General features: G+C 39.1%; 1 protein-coding gene across 2 annotated transcripts in view; it reads left to right on the top strand.

Moving 5' to 3' along the window:
- POLR3B (RNA polymerase III subunit B) overlaps positions 1 to 22,191 on the top strand; it is an 82,014-nt gene extending 59,823 nt beyond the window's left edge. The window contains exons 24-28 of one of the 2 annotated variants that reach the window (XM_056339122.1): positions 7,595 to 7,698; positions 8,569 to 8,735; positions 10,988 to 11,101; positions 16,705 to 16,878; positions 21,661 to 22,191. In XM_056339122.1, coding sequence (XP_056195097.1) covers positions 7,595 to 7,698; positions 8,569 to 8,735; positions 10,988 to 11,101; positions 16,705 to 16,878; positions 21,661 to 21,790 — 689 coding nt within the window. In that variant the 3' untranslated portion in view covers positions 21,791 to 22,191. Of the gene's footprint in view, positions 1 to 7,594; positions 7,699 to 8,568; positions 8,736 to 10,987; positions 11,102 to 16,704; positions 16,879 to 21,660 lie in introns of those variants that run through there. The other variant, XM_056339124.1, reaches the window with a different exon arrangement.
- The last annotated feature ends 1,596 nt before the right edge of the window (positions 22,192 to 23,787 follow it).

The following is a 23,787-nucleotide window of genomic DNA, read 5'->3' as shown; positions in this document are numbered from 1 at the left end:
CTCATGAGTATTTTTGCTACTCGTGAACCCCTGATATTTGTGGTCAAATGCAGAAAAAAACCTAATACGCACTGTACTGGAATCTGGTGGTATTTTCTTTAATATCCCCAAAGCCGCAGGAAGTTGGTAGGTTTTTTTCCCCAAAGTGAAATACCTGTGGAAATCCCATGGTAATGAAAGACAACAACCTGAATGCTGTAGAGAACTTTGAGGGTGCTCATAATTAAGCTTGGCATTGCATCAGGTTAGAATGACTGATTCCCCATTTATCTGTGATTTTGGACCTATCATAATAATAAACCAAACTCCCATCAATTATTCAGAATAGTGAATGCCCTTTTAGCTTGGTTTTGAAGATATGAGTGGGAACATTGCAACAGCAGAGTTTTCAGGCATGTGCTTGTTAGCCATCCAGTACATCAGTCTGTAGTAACCTCTTGTGACTAAGGGAGCAATCATAGTCTAAATTGTTACATACTACTAGGTTATGTTGCCTTCCTGGTAGTAAACCAGGCAGTTTGCTGACTTTTAGTACATTATGGAAAAAAACGTTACAATAAATGGGAGAAAGGAGAAAGGTGCTTAGTGGAGAAGATACATGTGTTAGATTAAAAAAAAAACACACCGCCAAACCACCAAACCTGAAAAGAACAGTGGAGTTCACTGTTGTGCAGCTTTGGTATACAGCGAAGAACCAGATACTGACGTTAATGTTAGATTACAGGCAATTGTAGAACTGAAAAAAAGGCATAAAAAGGAAAGGGAAAATCTCCTTTGCTAGCTGTTTAACTAGTATCATCCTTCTCTGACATCAGATCAGGGAAGGATCAGTCATAACAAAGGAATATAGACAACTGTGAAACAGAAATCATAATACTAACAGTTTAACATTTTCTGTTGAGAGAATTTTTAATTAGCCCATAATTTGTTGTCTCATCTTCATCTGAATGCAAGCAATTACCACTTCAGGTTTAATTTGTGAGTGTTAGCTTTAAGCCCATCATCAGGCCACTTAAATCTATGATGAGCTTAAACTAACAAGTACCTTGATTCAGTGAGGAGAGAAAGCATATTTCTCTCTGTACTGTCAGTCTTTGCTGTGTAATATTTTTATTTTCTAGAAGGAATGCATGAAGATGAGATTTGATTTCATGGAATTTTAGTAGTGGTTTCAAAGTAATAAAATATTTGCTAAATAAGAGATTGCAGAAACCACATTTCTCAAGGTTTTTTTTCCTGGACTTTTTCCTCAATTCCAAATTGATTTGTATTTCTAAGCTATACTTTGTTGCTGGGGCAGAAGGAAGCAGAGAAAGAGAATTGGAAATTGTCTGGGATGCGACAGATTAAATCTCACAAACCAGCTTTAGCCTTTTGTTAGAGAAGAGCCTTTCATTAAATTTGTAGGTAGATTTTGCGGGCCTCTTAAATAATATAGATCTATGCCACTGCCTCTGTATTTGCTACCTTCTTTGTGTCCTCTCACATGTCAACACAGTATTGGCAAGGGTCACTGCTTCTGGCCTGTCCACCACACCCTCTTTTCATGCAAGTCCGTGTTTTAAGTACACTTCTTCCAAGCTGCCGGCAAAAGCTAGCCTTTCCTTCAAGACCTGTCAACAAAGAAGTATATGGGAAGAAGGAAAGAAAAAAAACACAAAATGAGGCCATCATGTTGTATTTTGAAATACAAGTATTTTGCTCTGTTTCAATATTCATCTTCAAACTGGAAGTTGCAGTAAGATCTTTGGGGCTGGGATTGTCCCTTTAGTCTGTAAAGCCCTTAACCTTCTACTGTCTCACAAATAAACAGCTACCTACCAGGGAAGATTTATCCTGAGCTGTAGGACTTTGTTTTAACTATATTGCATTGTATATTTTCCAGAAGGATGAAGAAACTTTTTTTGTTAATTATTTTATTATGTAATCTTGCATTCTTCAAGCAAAGTCATATTTCAAAGCACAGAAGGCTAAAGGATTTTTAAGCTAAAGAAGCTTCATCTGAGATCCATACAATCTAAATTATTATATTTCCAGATTTCCTCTTGCTTTGCTACAAGTCACAATGAGGAAAAAGTTGGACTCCTTTGATGTGAAAAAAAGCAATATAACACTTCTCTGAAAGAACATTTCTCAGTCTCTCATGTGAAAAAGGATTAACACCTCCAACAAAGGTCCTGTAGATCACAGAACTAAGCAGCAATACTGAACAGTATTCCTGAGGAGTGGAAAAACTGTATTTAAGCAAGAGATTGTTTGAACTGGCAAACAGAAGCTTTTTAATAGCTGAAGATCTAAGATAAAGGATTAAACCTTTCTGAAGTATCTGCACTTAAACAACTCTAAAGACAAGGAAGGGAGTTTAAATTCATGAAAGATGGTCTTTGTTTTCCTAAATGAACCATGTTCTTTAGTGTCAAAACAAAATCCATTCACAGCATTGTCAACTACATAAACTTCATGACAATACCGCTTATCTACCAAAGTCTGACCTTGCTTACTTTTCAAAATTTTTACTAGTATGAGCATCTGTCTTGTGCTTGCCTGACTTAATAGTTGAGAACAACTTGTCTTTCTGCTTTTAATGGGCACTTTTACAGCATGTATAAGCAGAACATGTAAAGTAAGATGTTAGTTTTAAATAGCTACTTGTGTCATTTTCCCCCATGTTACAAGTCAGACTTAGTACTTTATCTCAAATAACACATCAGTGGATTTATAGGAATTAAAGGGTTGAAGTGGCATTAAAAATAATTTGCTGTTATCGACTGCAGGAATGTGGGATGATTAGTAGTTATTAGCCATCAGGAAAGGTAGGAATTTCTTACCTTATTTTTATCTTCAGAAGTTGGATGTGAGAAAACAAGTTGTCAGAATGCCATTAAAACTTCTCTTACCATTTTTTTCTACTTATTTTTAACAAAACTGCTGCTTAGCTTGCTGTTTTAAGAAGAAAATTACAGCATTTTTTTTATCTCAAGCAGCAAACAGGTAACCTTCTGACCTTTTCAGTAAATCCTCAACTGAACCTCTGAAATTAGGGTGATTTAGCATTTTATGGCACAGAATAAAAATCTCTAATTCTGTTTCCAAATAGTGTATCCTGAACACACATTTTATTAAGCTTTTGACTCATTCAGCCATGTGTATTTTGTAAAGTTCCTATGGTTATTGTTTTACAATAGCTGCTTCCAGAAGCATTGTAAGGGTTTCAATTAATCAGCTCTTTGTGTGCTTCAGACTATGCAAATTTATCACATCAGACCATTCAGCAGCTCATGGGAAAGCAGTGTACAAACTGTATTGTCTTCTAGCACCTCCTCTCATTTAGAGTGATGTTTTTAATAAGAAAACTAATCAAGTTTACTTATGCATTATTTATCTGTTAATTTTAATTCTGTTCTTTACCTCTTATGTCAAATGGGATGTAGCAAGTGATATGATAGATCAGTGAATGATTCAATATTGAACAAAGCTTATGTGATGCAGCACTTTTTTTTCTGGATTTGTTTTATGCTTAGTTAGTCAACACAGTATGCAATTAGAGAGTTTTGAAGCAGACATACATTTTTTGTTTAGCTTTACTGATTTTTGCAAAACTATTTGTCACTTGTCCATAATATACAGCACTGTGTTATAGCTACAACTTCTCTTAATTATGTGACATAGTCTGATTTCTCAAGAGTATTTCCAAATTCTGACCGATCTGGTAAATCTAAAAGAGATGCCTTTCAAGTTAGTCTTAGCTCTTTTACCACCATATCATTAGAATAAGTAAACAAGCACATTTAGTAATTCGCTGCTTTTTATCTTGCTGATAGAAACTGGTATTACTGCTGCTTCTATTCACTTAGTCTCCTTTGCTCTCTAATGTCCCTCCTGCTGGTAGTAATTAGTTTTCTATATTAGGTTGTTTTGACTTATTTGATGATTTTTTTTCATTTGGCATGTGTGTGTATAGAAAGCATCTTATCGTAGGCCGGTGAAAAACTTTCCCATACTGTTGTGTTTTGTCCCTGCCCCCTCCCTGCCGCCCCCCTTCCCCCTTTGCTGAACTGCTGTTTTACAAGTCTGTGTATGTTCATGTTTTGTCAGCAAACGGTAAAAACAACCACATAAAAGATACCAGTTCTGGAACCTGAATTTCTCCTGATTCGAAAAAGAAATTCTTAAAGGACAAAAGTACAAGGGTGAGGGGATATTTGTGCTGTGGCAGGGCCTTGTGGAGGTACATGGGTGTTGAGATGCTGGCCGGGTTGATGCAGATAGTGTGTGAGGATGGGGGCCATCATGCATAGTCAGAGGGCTGTCATTTATTGGCTGGCATACAATAGCATTGAAAAACACTGCCTATGGCTGTTTTATACTTGAATGTTAAACCACTGTAGATTTCTGATTTAAGTTTATTCTAATTCAAACTGTTAACCTTCCAGTAAACTGCCATGCCTATTAATCTTTTTTTTTTTTTGTATGTGTGTGTGTGAGGGTTATCTTAAAATTCTAAAGTGACATGAAATAGATATATAAAGTTGGTTTCTTTTCTAGAATTTAATTTGCTTTTCAACTGAAAAGAATTGAGATGTAGCAAGCTGATGGATGCTTTCTTGCTCAAATATACAACCTTCTTGTTACTCCACATGAAAAAATTATACTTACTTTGTTTTGTCTACAGCCTTTTCTGGTTGTTAATGTTTGATTCTGGTCCTAGATGAGAACTGCAGAGTGCACTGGTGAGAGCAGATTCAGGCCCACTGCAATATAGCGTTTAATCTGAAACTGTATTGCTAAATTTGAGATGTAGCATATGAAGATTATGAGAGGAAGTGAATGAAACCATGTTGTTTTGTATGTCCTGTATGAATGCTGAGGATCAATTTTCATGTGATGTCTAAATCATTAACAATTAGGAAATCTTAATAACCTGTAGTAAGAGCCACAGAGCAAAGTTACTTACTAGTTTGAGTGTGTCCTATTTATGAATATTGCAGGGGGAGTAGCTGGGCAGCTCAGTTGTGAAATGCGGTTCGTGCTTGGACAGAGTAACATTTGAAACTTGAGGCTGTCTTAAATCCAGCCTCTTCTTTTCTCCTTTACTGTTTTATTACCCAGTTGCAAGTGATAATTCCACTTACATGGATTAATTCACTTAATCACTTTTTCGCAGCCGCTCGGCAATGCAGAACTGCTAGGCTTTTGCAGCCCTGCTGCAAACTCTGGCTCAGCAACCAGGGATGAGAAAGAGTAGCAAATTCAGGAGCTCACAGTGCAGACCTGTCAGTGTTAAGTCTTTTAAAGAACTTCTGAAGGCAAGTGACTGCAGAATAAAATCAGGTTTACATTTTGAAAAGAATCGCAGTTACTTGCTTTTAGAATTAGCATTGTATATGGGAAATGTGTCTTTCAGCTTTTTAAACAGTATTTTATGAGAAAGAATGAACTTTATTAAAAATAAGGGAGGAAGAAGCTTCTCTGTCCTGTTCTCTAAATATACACGACATGCTATAGATCTGTTAAAAATGCAGCAGCTTCTTACAATCCAGAAGCTTAAAATTGAGGTTTTATAGCTTTTTCTTTTTTCTTTTCCCCCTCTGTAAAATAGAAACTTTATAAATGGCCTAGTGAGCTTCACGTTGCTGGATTCTGTCTAAATATTTTGTTTTTAACTTCCAAACTCATTATGCTGTCTTTGTGTTAACTTGTATTAAAATCTGTCAGCTATGACTGGTCTCATAACCACAGTCAGCGGACCAGAATAAGTTAATTATTTACTTGTGTCACTAGTGCTCTTCATCTAATGAAATGCACAGCTGTGTTAGATCTGCAGTTGGGTGTGTAGGTCCCATTGTTACACAAGTCAGCGGAGGGTAGAAGCCGCTATGATGGAGAGCCCTCAGTTCTTTCTGCTGTTCTGCCTTTCTGTGTCGATTTCATGGATCTTTTATCATTCACTTTCACACAAAACAAACAACACAGTGGCTGTCTGCTATGGGAACCAGCTTGGCATATAAAAGGTTTTCAGAGCCTAAAGTAATTTTAAGTTAGCTAAGATTTAATTTTTGGCTTACAGGTGCCATGAAGTCCAGATGCATCCTAATGCTTTCTTAGAAGTAAATGTGAATAAGGCAAAATGTATGTGCCGTAATACGTATATAATAAAGTATCTATCTATACAACTTTAGGATAAAAAAGCTGTGCACACAAGAGATAGTGGGTTGGAGTTTTTTCGTTTTCAGCAAATGATTACTGCTTGGCAGTGAGAGGTAGAAGAATGTTATTGATTTATCATAATAGAACAATAAAAATTAGTTTCAATAGGTTTAAAGAGTAAATACACCACCACCCCGCTTGCCCCAGATGCTCCAATCTTTTTTTTTTTTCTTTCTTTCTTTTTTTTTTTTTTCCCTCCTCCCTTCCCCCATTCTCATTCTGTTGACTACTATTCCATACACCTATCCCTGTCTTGCTTGGACAGTGGAAGAGGAGCTCCCTCCTGAGCAGACGCCAATATCCCCCTGTGAACTGGCTGGTCGGGAGATGCCTTTTTAGGGATGTAACCAGCACCCTCAGTCTTCCAGGAGCCCCCTCCACTCCAGGACTGTTCCCGAAACATGGTCTGGCAGTTGCAGCAGGCTGATCTCAAATAGCTTGCAGACTTTTTCAGCTCTAAGGGCTTCTGGAAGAAATTGTCCAACTGAAACAGTGGCTTTGGTTCAAAGGAGTATGGGCTTAAGCAGCTGCATTTTAGCACCTGAATTTGAATGTTAGATCTCTTGGTCATTTATAGCTGCAGTATTTTGATCTGCAGAATGCACTGTAGAAACAATTGTAAGAGTTGGAAGGAAAATGTTGGGATGTATGATAAGCTATTTTAAATGAGTTTTCATGTTTCTCTTTAATACTGATGGTGACTGAAAAAAGCTTCCAAAACTTTTAAAGGTACAGTTTGTGTTCATGGACTAACAAAATATAAGCATTCTGGGGAGTGAATTGTACTTCACAATTCATCAAAAGCAGTCTTTGCTCAGCAAATGAATACTACCTGAAAAAATCTTTGGGCTTGTTTTTTTATTTATTTTATTTTCCCCTACTTACCTCTTCTCAGTCCCTGTCAAAGTCCTGACTTGATTTGGTTTTATTCACAATATTTAACGAAGATACATATGATAAACAAAGTTTGAATCAATAATAATTTTGTATGTTCAAAGACATACTGTAAGAGGCCCAATTTCTTCATTTTTTTCCCAGAAAATTATAGCATCAGCTTTAAAAACTAAGTCTGCCTTGAGATGTTCCAGTCTGACTGGTCAGAAGTTTCTGGTTGCCTCTGAAAACGGTATCTAAAGCTTTCTTCCCTAATTTGCTAACTCACAAATCACAGGGAGCATTATGTAAGGGTATGCTAATTTTGCCAGTCCTGTCACAAGGGCTCTCTTCTAGCCTGCAGGTTGTGAGCACTGGTCATGGTAATGAATCTGGGTAAAAAGTGATCCATGAGAAAGAGAGGAGGAGGAAAACACTGAAGAAAATCTGGTGATGAGCATCAGCCCTGCTGGTGGTTTGCTGTTTGTGAATTGAAATGTTTTCTCTTCTGCAGGGGTGTGTGGACTGATTGTTCCCCAGGAAGACATGCCATTTTGTGATACAGGAATCTGTCCAGATATCATAATGAACCCTCATGGCTTCCCCTCACGTATGACGGTTAGTGGTTATGTTACAATTAAAGAGACAGTGTCCCCCAATAGGGAAAGTGAAGTAGATTAGCCAAAAGAAAAAAAAAAGTTTGAAACATGGTTTCACTGAGGATATTCTCCAGTCATCATGCTATGCACTTGCTGTTCTATGAGTATTCAGCCCTCTGTTTTGCATGTTTTGAAACATCCTACTGTAAAAGGAATAGAGATGCAGATCTTCTGTATAAGCTAATAGCAAAGCAACTGAATACTTCATTTGCACTCTTTCTGTTTGAAAATGTCTTGCTCTCCCTCTTCCTTCCCTGTTGGCTATGCCCACTAAACCGGCTGGGCCAGACTGTTGGGCAGAAGTTGGAGAGGAGTTTCAGTGATTGTTCTAGACCTATATAGCTTGTTACAGTACACACGCCTCCTTGGAATTGATGCAAGTCTTGCACCTGTGCTGCAGGGTCATGCTAAATATCTCACAGCCTGGCCTTGATATGGGACCTCCACTGATTGCTTGGTGTAGCTTCTGATCTTTTTTCTTTCTTAACTTCTCCCTTTCTGGTCCCCCACTGCACTGTAGAGTGTCAGTCTCTGAGGCTGTTTCCTAGAGCAGAAGGCCACACCGGATTGTGCTCATTTTCCAGACAACTGGAAAAAAATGGAGCTGCCTGACTCTGGACCTTAAAGGTTTTCCCAGACCCTGTGATCAGTCCAGTTTTCCCCCTTGTTACAGGGAGTACTTGCTGTTCTTGGGCTTCTTCCACTCCTCCCATTGCATGCAATAACCCAGGCTGCTGTCCCGGACACTTTGCCTGGCTACCTTATGCTGTGACCAATACAGTGGCCCACATTAGCAAGCAGGCTGTTAACTCTGCTTTTCTTTGCACAGGTAGGAAAGTTAATTGAACTCCTGGCTGGAAAGGCTGGGGTCCTCGATGGCAGATTTCACTATGGAACAGCTTTTGGAGGCAGTAAAGTTAAGGATGTGTGCGAAGATCTTATTCGACATGGTTATAACTACCTAGGGAAAGACTATGTAACGTCTGGTATCACGGGGTAAGAATCTGCTGTATAGATTTAGATGTTTCAGAAGAGCGGTGAAATCCTGTTGAGACACAACTGAAAAGTCTTCTCGTGTCTCAGAGCTCAAAAACTTTGTTATTTCCAAACTGCTCTGTGAGATGCAGGGAAGGGGCTGAAGAGTGGTGCACTTTTTTTTATTATTATTTTTTTTTCTTAGAAGTATTTTGTGGTTCCACACTTTAAGAATTATTAGTATTTGTGTGGCTGTAACATGAATGGCCCTTGCAGTAGAAGTTGGGAAATTTCATGCGTACTACATGACAAAACAGGTAAAATCAAGGTTTTCTTTCTGAGAGATTTTAAGACATTTCAAGTTTCTTTTGGCAGCAAATCTTATGTATGCTTAGAATCAGATAAACATTTTCACATTGACTTTAATGGTACTGTAAAATACAGATTTTGAGGCAGGTGTCTGTTCCTTGGGAATATTTTATGTGTGCTCTTTTTTTTTTTTTTTCCTTCTTCTTCTTTCAATTACACAATTATTCAGTCTGGCATAATACTCTAATCTGCAAACTTCCTGCTGTGTTGATCGGACTGGCTTCTGAGACACAGAGTTCAAAGAACGTAAGATAGTTTAGGAACAGGAAAAGGCCATATGGCTTCACATGCCTGCCTTCCAAAACGTATCTTAATCCTACCTTCCTGCTATTTTTATTATCCTCCCGGTCCCCTTCTTCTCAAGGAACAAGTTAAGGTCTCTTTTTAAAGTTTTTTTTAAAATACTTCTTTATTTTAATCGCTTTATCTTACCAACTTATTCCATATGCTGTTTCTCTTTTTGTTTCAGAGAGATTATTTTGTTTTCCTTCACCAGTCCATATTGCATAAATTGTCTATAAGTATCTGGTGTTTGAAACACTTTAACTGATATGTCATGGTAACTTTTAACAAATCTGACTAATCTTGTTTCCTAGGGAGAATAAAATCATCTAGCTCTAAAAATCCCATCCCCAAACTTCAACTTTGTGGTACCCTATTTAGAGACTTTGCTTTAGGATACTGATATTCTTCCAAGCAAATTTCACATGCTTAATTTGTTTATTACAAAATCTGAAGGCAGATTTCATAACAATGTGGAAGTTTGCAAATTCCAAATGCCTGGTTAAGTTTAATTATTTTCTTCAATAGGCAGCTTTTGGAATAACACTGCCTCATGTCAGTAATGACTCTGAATGGGAGGTGCAATACTGTTGTCTCCTGCATGCTTTTACATTGCACATACATTTTCTAAAAATAAATCAGTGACTGTGCTGAGTTTGTGTTAAATATGGTCATTCTTAGTGCTGAAGGTGGTAACTGGGAAATGACTAAGTGCTTTCAACTGTTGCTTTCTGATCTTTAGGTGCTTATGCTCTTACAATTGGGGGTGTTTTAAACATAGAAATCTTTAGCCATTACTGCAGCTCATAGACTGAAGTAACACCCTTCGTACTGCTTACAGATGTTCCCAAGCTGATCCAAGTGCCTGAACATGGTTCTCAAGAGCCTTTTTATCCGGCTTGTCTGAGCCTCCAGTGCCAGCCAAGGCAGCGATTTTTGTCCTACAGATACAGCTGCTGAGCAGTGCTGCATCAGCACAGCTGCTCAGGGAGGGCTTTCATTCACCTGAATCTTAGGTTGTGCTTCAAAAGGGTGTGCACGGAGAATTAGTGGATGGGAAGACTCAAGCTTATAGTGTGCCAGTGCTAAGCTATCCATGCAAACACAAATCCCTTAAAGTGCTGCTATAAAAATGATGTTTTGAGCATTTCTGCTGCCTGTATTTGTTTACCTATATGCTTACCTTTGTGAAGGAATGTAAATAGAAATATCTTAAGTCACGCTTCAGGGTCTGACACATTTACAGTATTTATTGGTTGCTAGTGATGCTGTTGAAACACTCCAGCACAGACAGAGGAGGGGCTTAACGTGGTACAGCTGAAACACATACCTGCAACTATATAGCATGTCTGTGCAGTGTATGGCCAGAGTTGAGGAGCTTGTTCCTCACTGGGTGGATATGGCAGTATGTTGTGCTGAAATTGTACTGCTCTTGTGTTCAGAAGGATTCCCTGTGGGGTTTTCAGACTGATTGCCCTGAAAGCCCACACACGTTTTTCTAGGACTCATGATTCCTGAATTTGTTTAAAATTCTTTCTCTACATGAAACTCTTGTCTCTCTTAAGGTAACTATGTGCTAACTGTGAATATTTGTTTTGGTTTGGTTTTTTTTATTCCTTCAGGGAACCTTTGGAAGCATATATCTATTTTGGCCCTGTGTATTACCAGAAACTAAAGCACATGGTGTTGGATAAAATGCATGCAAGAGCTCGAGGACCAAGAGCAGTGCTCACCAGGTATTGTTACAGGCTAAACACAAAATTCTTGTGTACATTCAGAAGTGTGCCCACCTGACTGATGGGTGTAAAACAAAAGTTTGTTTACCTTTCGGTACTTGATACAAAATGCTATTGCCAGTTAATACCCTGTTACAGACTGAAAGTAGGCTGTGTCAGGAGGTTGTTCTGAATGTCCAGGTGTGCTCTGTGTGGTCCAAAACTGAGTTTGCTTCTCAGACTTCTGTTAGCAGTTGATAAAACTACCATCTGCTGATTCACAGTGCACATTGTGGCCCTTTCCTGTCAGATTGCTCATATCATAGGTATTTTAGGAGGATTTTTTCTTTAACTTTTGTACTTTTATGAAATCAGGTATGAGTAGAAGGAATACATTTCTTCTAATATTTCCACATCCTTAGGTATTCAGCAAGTTAATATTGATACAGCCCATGTCTTCACCTGTCAAGGCAAAGCAAATGCATTGGCCTTAGCGTGGTGCAAACAAACATTAGAATAATCTGCATCCCTGGTGTACTGCACTTTGCCTTGCAGACTCTTCCATTCAGTTCTAAAACTGAATTTAGGGTTGTATGTGCCAGTCCACAGTTATCATTCAGTACCAGGCAGGAGAATAGCATTTTCACAGTAATAAATCACAAGAGTTACAGACATGCCAATGGTAAATCTGCATTTTTATTTGCCCAGTTAAAGGTATGTCCTCAGTTCCTTTGGAATCATGATCATTGCACTAAGTCTGAACTTGGTTTTCTCTCCAGCAAAAAGGTTGATTACCATGTTGATGTCTTCTGGTGTCAAATTTTGAAGTCAGGCAGATAAATGTACTCTGAGTAATAGGTAATATAAGCCCCTGGAGGTTGGCTTGTATTATCTGCACCTTTGGGGAATTTGAAGCATCCAGCTTTCGCTGATGTTGCTTACCTTTTCTCCTTAAAACCAAGCTCTATGGCTGCTTGCACTGATATTCTAAATCGCTGATGTTCCTGACTTAAGAGAAACAGTTTAGTGGCACAGGCTTTACTTTAAGGAGGCTTCTAGTGGGTGGATCATTTAGTTCACCTCTCTACATCACAGTAGGATTATTTTCTAACTCTTGCCAGCAATTTAATTGCCGGCTAGTCTTGAGTACTCTAGCAAAGATTGTTCCAAATGTCCAATGCCAGTCTTCCGGAGACTATCATGTACGCTGTTTATACCTCACCTTCCGCATGGTGGTACTCTTCTTTTTAACCAGTCCCTTTCATACTCTTTTGAGATGCAAGCATAAAGTCATGTCTCTTCTGCCCTTACTCTTCCCTATAGCAAGCATGATTCATATTCTTTAATTCTTAATTTACTTTTATGCCTCTTATCATGTACTGATCTACTTCTCTTGCCTTGCCTGACCGCACACCAAGTTAGCAAGTCTGTCCTCTTAATAGAGGCAGCTTCTGCCTGTTGTACTATTAGAGAAATGAGGGGCCGGTCTTTGTTGTACCTTATAGGGAAGTATCTTTCTCTCTTGCTTTTCATTGCATATTTCCTATGCCTTTTGGCTTTGCAAGCTCATGCTGTTTCTAGGACAAAGTTGTCTCACACTTGCCATGGAAGTAAATGCCAGTGGTTGAACTGGGAGAGAAATCATAACAAGTTTTTTTGTAATACTTGGCTGAACTTTTCCACCAACAACATTAAGAGCAGCAAGTGTATCACAACCATTATTTCCTACCACAGCTGCTTGCCTGTATGAACATAAGTGATATTCCCAAATAATGGGCTGTCTGCCCCACTTCCTGTTCTTCAGTGTGTTAATCATGGTATTGATGCTTTACATGAAAATAAAAGCTCTCTCTCTTAGCTAATGGCGCATGCAGTTGGTTTACTGGAGCTCCTAGCTTACCAAATGCCTTGATAGGCTTTTGTATTGTCTCCCCAACTTCTCAGCTCTTTAGAAATACTGAATTTAAATGACACCCAAATCCCAAGTCAAGGTAATGTTTACCTGTAAGGATGTAGGTGGTGTGATTTCCCCCACCCTTTCTTTGAATTTTTTGTTCCAGCCAGTAGCATCATGCTATGTAGCTAGGGCTCTTTATTTGACTTTCAGGAAAGCTAGTGGATGTTCAATTGATGCTGCTTCTTGACTAGTCTTTTAGGAATTTTCTTTTTTCTCCTCAACTAATTAAACATTTGTTATTGCTATCACCTCTGCTGAGAGAGCTTTGCCAGCTTTCATACTCACTATTGTTTTATCCATTGCACTTCCTGGAGAGTAGGTTGCCTTGATTTTTGCTTTTAAAAGTCATCCTGCAACAGTTTTCAGTATGGAATTTGGCTGTTATTGTCTTGAAATGCATTTTGGCCGTCATTGTCTTGAAATGCATTTTATTATATATTAAATGTACCTTAACTGACAGAGCAAAGCTGTATTTCCATCTGGAATAAGGCAGAAGACTTGAGTTTCTTCAATGTCACTGATTCTAGGTATTGTTCTGACTAAAACAAGACTTTGTAGAATTGCAAAGCAGCACTCTGTCAGCACAGTCAAAAACCACCAGGATGTCGCCCTGTGAATCGGTATTTGTTAAATGAAATGCAATATTTAATTTATTTTGCCATGAGTAGTTGACAATTAATTTAAAACATAGTTCTGTTCATGGTGTTGCCTAGATACCCACCCTGCTAAATCTTTTTAATAGATAAACTGCTTTTAGTTTTCCTTACAAGAGATCAATATAAGCTTTCTACATGCATAATTGTTTTGATGGACATTGTCAGAGCTGCCACCTGTGTGTCATCTGAACTTATCAGATATGCCAGTTCCTATTGTACTGCAAGGGACTAGTGTGATAACACTGGTCAGGGCTCCTTTCAGCACCCTAGGGCTGTGGGAGCATGGTACATCCTCTTCCTTCAGGCACTGTTTTTCTAAGTAACACTCCACTTCTTGGAGATCAGTGTTTCAGCCGACGACTCAATTGAGAGTTAGCCACTGGTTTTCCGTAACAGGCACAAGGGAGATCTGCTGAGACCTACAAGGCCCCCACTGGCCAATGAAACGAGGAACAGAGCCATAAAGCTGAAGCCACTGTTCTTCTAGAAAATGCAGAATTAGTGCCAATAAATTCTTAATGTGCTTAAAAACACTGAAGTTAATTGTTTTATGCGTTTTCCTAAATGCAGCTGTTAGATAGTATGAAGGCCACTTGGCCTTATTATCTTATTTAAAGAATCACTATGTTTTAGTTAGCATTTAAAAATTTTAAGAAACTATTTTTTTAATATGAAAAATATCTCCTTTTAGTGGTATTCCCAATCTTATTTTCAAGGGTCTGCTTTGTTTTCGGAATGTTATATTTAGAATAAAGAATGGAAGTAGTTGCCCAGGGCAACAGCTGCAGTGTACATGTGTATAGCGGAAAAGGGGAAGCACAAATGCTTTATAAATACTGGTTTAAACATTTTAAGCAACCTTTGGTGTGAGGAATTTTCAAACACGTGAGCCACCAGAAAACTGATAAGACTTAGGGAGCATAAGATAGACCCTTTTCAAAGGCCTGATCTCAATATTGAAATATTTGGTACTTTAAAAAATTACTTTCTAGGGAGGGAGGATTTTGTTTTGGTTTTCTTAATGAGGTAATTTTGACAGTGGGAGTGAAACACTTAAAAGCTTAAGACTCAAATTGGGGTTTTTATTTTGTTTTAGGGGGCTTTATGTGGGTTTTTTTAAATGGTATTTCAGCTGCCTTTGAAATCTTCATCCTGTATCTGTTGGAAGACCCATGGCATATCAACTCTTAAAGGGCTGGAGTTAAGAACCCATCATTTTTCCAGAAGTTTTATCCTCCCTTAGTTGGATTGAGGCCTTATTGTTGCTCAGATTTATAAAGCTATTTTGTCATTTTATTCTGTGGAACAGCACTTGGTGAAACTTTTGAAAGTAGGCTTGTGCATTAACGAATATTATAGAAGTCAGTTGGTGAAAGGAACTCAGGCACTTGTAGCAGTGCAGCAAATGCCTGTATCTTTGGAGGCCCCAACTGCTTTTAAAATCTGCCTCTCAGGACTTCAGAAGAGAAACTGCATTCACTGCAGGGTTAGTCCTTTAAAACAGCATCTGAACAGTGATGGTGCCATCCTCTGGGGAGGGGGCCCTAGGGAGTTTAATCAGGATGTAAACAACTTCTATCCATTCTCCCAACAGTGGGAAAAATAGAAGGTTATGTGAATGAAAAGGACGATTTGAATTACAAGCAGATTAGTTTTAATGTTCCAGTGTGGTCTGAGTAAGGGAAACTACTTCCCCCTAAAAACAAATACAACTTGCATCTTTAGAAAGTATTCTGGTCTGATAATTAAGTGTGGTTTTTTACACTTGTTACAAAGGCTTTTATAAATCCTATTCTCTGAGTTGCAATAAATTGGCAAAACCTATTTTTAATATATTTAGTATACTTAACAAATCTGATTGTTTGAAATAATATAAACAAAATATACACCAAACGTTATGGGCCAGATCTGTCATTGGATATTCTAGGTGGATTACACTGCTACAGGTCTCAGAAACAGTACACGAACATGGGGTTTCACCGAGCAGTGAAGCCTCTTATGGTTGCCAGTAACATTTTTTTAATTCCTTCTCATTGCTGTCACTTTTCAGGGAATATACTAAGATGGAAATAAAATGCATGAATTATATTAATCCTTTATAGTTCACTCTAATATTTGCAACCTAAGGACTACAGCATTGTGCCAGTATATGAGAGTAGAACTGGTACTGTACGAAATTGCAAGTTTGACAAACCAGAGGGTAAAAGTTTTGACTGTGTCCAACAAAAAAACATTGGCTTAAACAGTCATAATGTTAAATAATACCTTGCATTTTTACCTCAGAATCTTCAGTGTATACTTACATTGCTTAGTTAAAACTTTCCTTTAGCACCATGAGGACAGGAAGTCTTTCCAGGAAAAAAAATTAGAATTTGATTTGTGTTGAGGAACTAGAAAAATGGGAACATATACAATATGAAAATTAGTCTATTAACCCTTAGATGTGAAAAAAAAAACCCTAGATAAATGTTACTTTAAAAAAAAAGCATGATTTCAATAATGAGTTAGTAATACGTGTACTGCTTGTTTGCTGCTTTGTTTTGGTGTTGTCTCCCAGGTCAAAAATAGTTTTAAGAATTTAGTCTTAACTGTAGTTCGGCCGAAACATTAGCTTGATGATTCATTCATTAGCTGCTCAGTATCATTTCATTTAATTAGCTACAAACTGTAATGAATGTCTTATCAAAAAAAAGTACCAAATCTGTGTCCAGATTGTCTTGGATACTGTTCAGTCTCTTTTTGTTTTCACTTACTCAGCTACATTTTGTAAGGTAAAGAATTGTGGCCTGACACTGCAGACACAGAACTACATCATATTGCGTAGTGCAGGAGCAAAGATGAATTGCTTCAACTTGAATAACACATTTGCAAGATCAGCAGCTCTGGTTTGTAGAAAGCTGTTGTCCATTGAGTCTGTACTATTCCCACAGTTTGGAGACAGGCATTCCTAGAGTTGTAGAATGTATGGTCTGGAATAATTACTACATTTTTTCCAAATATTTCTTTCAAAGGCAACCCACTGAAGGTCGATCCCGTGATGGTGGTTTACGTCTTGGAGAGATGGAACGGGATTGTTTGATCGGTTATGGAGCCAGCATGCTTTTATTGGAGAGACTGATGATTTCAAGTGATGCCTTTGAAGTGGATGTTTGTGGACAGTGTGGCTTGCTGGGGTACTCTGGCTGGTAAGTTGTCTGATGTAATGCTTTTTGTAAATCATGGTGTCCCCTCCTCACTTTGTGCACCTGACATGTTTCATGTTTTCAGAAAACCTCTTGACCTCAGGTGCATGAAGCAAAGAGATAGAGAGTAAACATGCCTCTATGTAACAGAACTTTGCCCTTGCTTATAGGATTTCTCAGTTTTAAAGTGCTCACAGACACCGAATAACAGTCCCGTGCATCTTAAAACCAGTGTCAATGTTCAAAATTGTTGTTTGGAAAACAGGGGACAGGGGATGCTTCTTTGTTATGGTCTGATTGAAGTTAGGACTGAAGTGCATGTGTAGCCAAAGGGCCAGGAGTCTCTGCTGTGGTGGGAACACAGGTACTGTCTTCCAGAGCCAGCTGTGCTTGTGGGAGGAGGGCTTACCTTTGCTCTGTCTGCTGCCTTCCTTCCACCTTGCAGGGGATTAGCAAACGCCCTGTCCTGTATATCATCAGTTTTTTGAAAAGGGGAAAAGCTGTGTCGATGTATGTGACTCTTCTGACATCAGAAATAAGACTACTAGCTAGGCTAGTCACAGATCTTCCTGGTACAGTCACATGTTGAAGCTCACAAGGCTGAAGAGAGAAAGCGGGCACAGGAGAATGGGAGAAGGCGGCAGCATCTCCTGCTTTCTTGTTCTCTGGCTATGGAGTTCATAAGCACATGCATACCGCTTTCTTTGACTGTGCCCCTCCCAAATGCCTTTTTCTTTGTAGTCTTGTAAAACATGCTGCTCCTCTCTGAAGCATCAGAAAAATGCACCAATCCCATGTTGGAGCCTGAGAGACAAGCAGCTGCCTGGTTGGAAATTCAGCTGGCTTCTGCCCAGCTGCCTTGTCCCTGAGGAACTTACCTCTAGGCTAGCAAATGGTCTTGCTGTCTTACTCCAGGTCCTAAGCCAGTATTGAGTTTATCTTGTGCAAACAAACTGGTTTTCCATGTAGGGGAAGCATAGAACTGGATGTCAAAACTATGTGAAGCTCACCATGTGTAACACTACGGGCTTTGCTCTAACCATCTTTTCTCAACAGTAATTTTGAGATCCTAGACTTAAAGTTGCCCTGTAGCATGCTGTTACTAGAAGACAGGGAAACTTCTTTTTATGTTCTTTAGAGGTGAGGGAAATGTGTTGCTTTAGCTTGGTTTTGGTTTAGCCAGGCAGAGAAACAGACTTGTGAGACCAATGGGAATTTATGAGATACAACATTCTTGCAAGCTTTGTGAAGACAGGTGATCTGGACTCCCACTACTAAGGGAGGAAAAAAATAAATGGTGCAAGTTCAAGTTACATCTTGGATATCGATATCAATCTATTGGGAGAGGCAGGAAATTGGACTTTATTCACTTCAGTGCTTTGAAAGTTATTTTTTTTCCATGATACAATGAAGGAGGAAAGTAAGGTGTGTTCTCAGTTTGTAGATGTGTAAAAGGGACAGCTACTGTTTCTGCCCTTGGTCAGACTTTTCTTCTGAAGCATGTGGCTTCTGGCCAGAAACCAATCACCACATTTGTCTGCTAACAGCAGCAGCAGCTCTGCTCCTTGTGGAGCAGAAGTTCAGGCAGAGGGACGTAAACACGTGAAATCCAGAGGAGAGATGAGGCCTACTCTGTGCAGCCTATTGTGGTTGGTGATTTTTAGTTGGGTGTTGTCCTGCTGGCTTTTGTGCAGTAAGTATTTTTGAAAGAGTCCTGTTTTTCTTGCGTTTGTACTCACTGTATGGCACCGGTGGGGCCCTTTTTGGATCCAGGTCTCTTTAAACTAACACAATGCAAATAACAGTTGAAGGAAGTTATCTGAAAGAAAGGGCATGTCATAAGTCAACCAACCAACCGCTTCTGCGTAAAGCATTGCCTTAAAAAAAAAATCACATGCAGTTGTAGCTCAGTCATTTTTTTGTAAGACCTTGGCTTTCAGAGCAGTCCTTGAAGATTTTCAGAGACCACAGGAAGTAAGGGTGCCTTGAGGAAAATTAGGAATTTGAACTTTAGAAATAGTATAATGTATTATTTTTAAGGTGTTGTTAGTGTAGTATTTCATGTTTGAAGTTTGTAACAAAGTTTAGTAACTCTTTTTAAATAACTGTGAAAGAAACTGCTGTCTCAGACAGAGCCAGACATTCATTCAATCTGTTTCTGTGAAAAACTGTCTGATGTGTGAGAGTGAGTAATCGGTAAGAGGTGGTTTCTGCTAAAGGATACACTGCGTCTACCAGTAGCTGAAACAAGTGGCCCTATCGTGTGCATCACAGTAGAAACCAAGTCATTAAGAGAAACTTCCAAACGGGTCTTTTCAGTGATTCTGGCATTAGTAAGACATCACTGCAAGAAACCTTTTAGAAGAAAACTGTTTGGTGGCTAGCATTAAGGGAACTTGTCTGTGAGGAAGGGCTCATCTTCCTTAAGACAAGGAGTAACCACTGGGTGTGTTCTGCTGAAATACAGTAACAGCAAACCGGTGTTGGGGCCTGAACCTTCACAGGGTACCTTCACAGGGGAAAGAGACTGTTGTGGCAGTGACAGAATTTGTCCCCATAAAAAATACATTAGAAACTTCCTGTGATGTACCAGTTTTATTCAAATTTTCTGACTTTGCTCTTGTACAGGTGCTCAGGGGCAGGGCTCCGCTGAAGGCAATGAGCAGAATTTGGTCTTTTTTTGGTGATAAGAAGTTACTCTGATCTGTAGGATCTGAGCGTTTGAAAATATACATGAAGAAGAAAATTTTCTGGTCCATATTCAGCCTTGGCACAGTTGCCTTTTCCTGTGCAGTGTAGTGTCAGTTCTAGTACCAATTGATCTTTCAAGTGCTTCAGTTGCTGGGATCTGTGTTTGGCAGAGCTTTGCGCTTACTGTACCTTAACCTTTCTGAGTGATCCCCACCATAGTACAAAGCTGGCCCAGAATGGTGTAGCTTTGAGCCTGGGTGTAATGGGCATTCTTTGCTCCTCAGTCCCTAGTAGCTGTAATCAGATGTCACAAATCTGCCCGTAGGAGAAAACTTGTGTCTCATCAGGCTTCCACAGCTTGCAAGGCTGCTTCTGTTGAGAGCAGTGGCTTGCTGTGTTATCAGTGGAAAACTGCTTCTGTTGAGGTCCCTTCCTGCCACTACAAAAATTTGGATCCCTATAAATTTGGACTAGAGGGGTAGTTATAAACCTGCAATTGAGATCTGTTCTGTTTTAAAGGCAGGCTAGCTGTAACGTTTCCCCAGTGTAACAGCGTCTACAGGAGAAGCCAGTTGCAGGGAAACACCTAATTCAGTCTACTGCCTTCTTAATGCCTGTAGTCAGACAAAGGTAAAGTAATTACTGGAAATAAGTGAAGCTTCATTCCTCATCATGAGTGGCAGAAATGTAATTAAGGCTTCTGTACCATTGCTTAAAAGCTTTCTTGATTTAAAAAAAAAATAAAATACATCAAGTATGGACCATGTGAAGGTCAAGGCAATCACAGTTTCCTTGGAAAATCAGCAGCTCTTAGACATGCCAAGTATGTCTGTAAAAGAGAAGTAGCAGAATCTGAAAAAGTAACTGCAAGACTAGTGCCAATTCCCATAACCAAGAGCCTTATTAACACTAACCAACTTCATTGGACCAGCCCCTGTTGACTTCCAGATGCCCTAGGTCAAGTTCACTGGTAACAGAAATGAGTGACTAAGCACTGGCTTTATTGCAGGTGTTGACTGTCAGCCTTATTCTGTAGCACAGAAGCGTGTAGGAATTTTTCTAATTCTTCCTTAATTGAATCTTCAGATTGTTATAACTTTATGCCAAAAATAAAAGTTTGAAACACAGAAGAAAAAAAGAGCTTTGTTAGACCATTAGGAAGCTCTGGGTCACTCTGCATTCCCAAAGGCCTGGGTTTCTCAACTTTGAAAAACCAGAAGATGGACTATAAAGGAGAATGAGGAAATAGAGAGGTTGGAGACTGATCTTTATAAGAAACGTTTTTAATTTCCTTTGTGTGTACACAGAGTATGAAATTAAATGATTGAAACAGTTGCTACCTCCACTGAATTTGACTCCCAATACTGGAAGGTGGCTAAGTGACCAGCCTATATATTCCTTATATGGTCAAGGTTATATCTTTATGACAAAAAAAATCCCTTTCCCCCAGAAATTTAAGATCATTATTTGATCTCTATCAAATAAGAGCAGAGACAATATGTGTTAAAGCAGTTTTACTGTTTTCCTATCTTGACTAAAGCTTTGGCTGTTCACACAGAGAGATGGAAGATGAGAGATGCCTCTTTTCTGGAGTATGAACTGATTTGAGACATTATAGGGTAAAATTGCTTATAAGGGAAAAAACCTAAGCGTGAACCTTCTTCCCTCCTGCTTCTTTTGTGTGTGTGTGTGTGTGAGAGAGAGATGTAAAAGACAGAAACCAGACCATTAACTATGTTTTCAGAAATACTTAGCTGTGTTCACCCCCTTCCATTATGAAATGCTGAATTTGCATTGGCAGTTATGTGAGTGGTGAAGTCAGTCCTGTTAGCTACTGAGTATTGTGATTCTCCTCCAAAAAAAAGTGCAGGTTTAATATTAAGCTCCTATTGGCTTCAGTCAGATAATTTAAGGGCTTAAAGTTATGACTTAAGCACTAAAATGTGTCTCAAGCACTTGGCTCTTTCTAGGACTGAGCCCAGTGTTTAAATGCAGATGGACAAAGAAACCAGTGGATGGTGGCAACTGTTCTTTTTTTTCTGCAGAGCTTCGTTTATGCACCAACTCTGACCTTCTTTTTGTTTGTTTCCCTAGGTGCCACTACTGCAAATCATCATGCCATGTGTCTTCTCTGCGTATACCTTATGCCTGTAAACTCTTATTCCAAGAACTGCAGTCAATGAACATCATACCTAGGCTAAAACTGTCTAAGTACAATGAATGAACAAGATGAAAAAGATGGGAAAAAGTACTTTACAGAAATTGAAATCTAGCATATATAACTGGAAGATTTAGTTGATGAATAACTCTAAAACCTGAGCGGGTAGAAGGGAGATGCAAGACAGCGTAAGAAATCTTTCTTACATATCCTACCTGTTGCGGGGGAGAATCTGTCAGTAGAATACACTAGGAGCAGTTCTGAAAGCCTTGATTAGTCTGAGTGAACAGGACATGTGGGAACTGTGGATCAAGGCCATGATCCAGCAAAGCACTTGCATCACTTCAAACAGCCTCATGCTTGGATTTGAAAAGTGTTTTGCTGGACCAGGGCTTGAGCTGAGCTAAGAGGTTAAAGATGTTTTCCAGACCAGTGTAATATGAAAGACTAATAAATGTTTTAACTAATACTGTGTGAATATGTGTTGATGGTTGGGTAGGGGTGGTAAAACTTTCTTATAATGTCTAAACCGTTTTCCTATTCCTAAAGCATTTTGTTAAAACATTAAAATTTTGTTAAGTACTGTCAGGCTTAGCTAAATGAAACTATTTTCTTGAGACCCTGAAATCAGACGTTTTGTGTGGGATTTCAATATGCAGGTGCATTTGTGTGCAAGCAATGGTGTGATTATACAGTCAGTCTGCTTTCAGCTAAACCTATGCAGTTTCCGTGAAGTTCAAGGGAGGTGACTGCGTATGCAGCAAGTGCACGATACAGCTTACAGATACCCATTCCATTCCTGCTGAGTGTAGTTGGTTTAATGATACACTGGCCCAAAGCCCTGGAAAGATGGGCTGCAAACACTAGGTACTGATGCATGCTGTCCTAGGACTTCAGAACTTTTTTTAAAATATGGGAATAACTGTAACTTTTTTTTAGGAACAAGACAAAAAAGGGCTATGAAGAACAATAAATCCTCCGCTGACAGTGAAGCAGGTTTGAATGACCTGAAAGGATTGAGAAAGGGAACAGCTGAATTTCTTCATGAGATCTAGGACTTAGAACTGAAACAGTGAATGAACTAAGAATCACTCGGTACCCTAAAGTCACTGGAGCCTTTACTCAGCAAAGCATATGGTTAACATTTTAAGCGAAAGAGTAGTCCCACTGAAGTCAAGATGAAATATGTGCACGTTCAGGTGCTTCAGAGAGAGGCAGCACTCTAGATCAGTGAGGATACAGAGCACTGCCCATCATCTGAGATGCTCTTTGGCTCCTGATGTGGCTGAATTGTGCATGCTGATCCTGACACTGTTCTTGCAGTCATGTTGCTGCTTTCTGGCTGTTTAAGAAGCACAATATTATCCTGAGGCTTGCTTTTTAAGCTTCCATAAAAATGTTTAAACTAGTATTTTTATCTTTGGGCTTACAAATCAAGTCTGAAGGGATAGATTTTAATTTTTTTTCATTTTATTTGTACTAATGACAACACAGATGCCAACATTTGGCTTGGAAAAGCTCTTGAAGCACCTCTACCAGATTCTGAGCAGCTTAGGGTTATTTACAAGGAGTTATAAGAGAGTGTCATACTGCTTCAAACAAGGAAGCAGTTAAGCAAAAGCCCCAACCAAGTTACTAACCTTTGCTTTGCTCCCTGAGATTGCCAAAGGGAGACTGGGTGCACCAGCAGAGGGAGTGAGCCTCAAAGGCTACAGTCTGTGGGTGAGGGAAAATTTGGGCCTGGATCAAGGAAACAACAATACTGAGGATAAGGTGTTCTTGCTAGCTAGTCCTCTCTTAAGTGGCCATCTCTCTTAGATGGTCAGGGCTACGGGACATTAAAGAGTAAGCAATATGTATAGTTACACCTGTGGAAATTTAAGCAGACACAGCAGAGATGGAGGAGGAGCAAAGGAGGGTGCTCGTCTGTAACCCTGTTGAGGGACTAGGTCTACGTGCAGCCCTGAGGTTACCACCTTGCAGCTGGTTTGCCTCAAGCTGATGAAAGCATGGGGATGAAAGGCTTTGCGAGGGTAAAGGAAATCCTCTGCCATAGCTGAAGT

This window comes from Falco biarmicus, chromosome 5, assembly GCF_023638135.1.
Source record: "Falco biarmicus isolate bFalBia1 chromosome 5, bFalBia1.pri, whole genome shotgun sequence".
In the NCBI taxonomy this organism is placed as follows: domain Eukaryota; kingdom Metazoa; phylum Chordata; class Aves; order Falconiformes; family Falconidae; genus Falco; species Falco biarmicus.
Note: the sequence above shows the minus strand (reverse complement) of the source record. Positions and strands in the feature narration are given on the sequence as shown.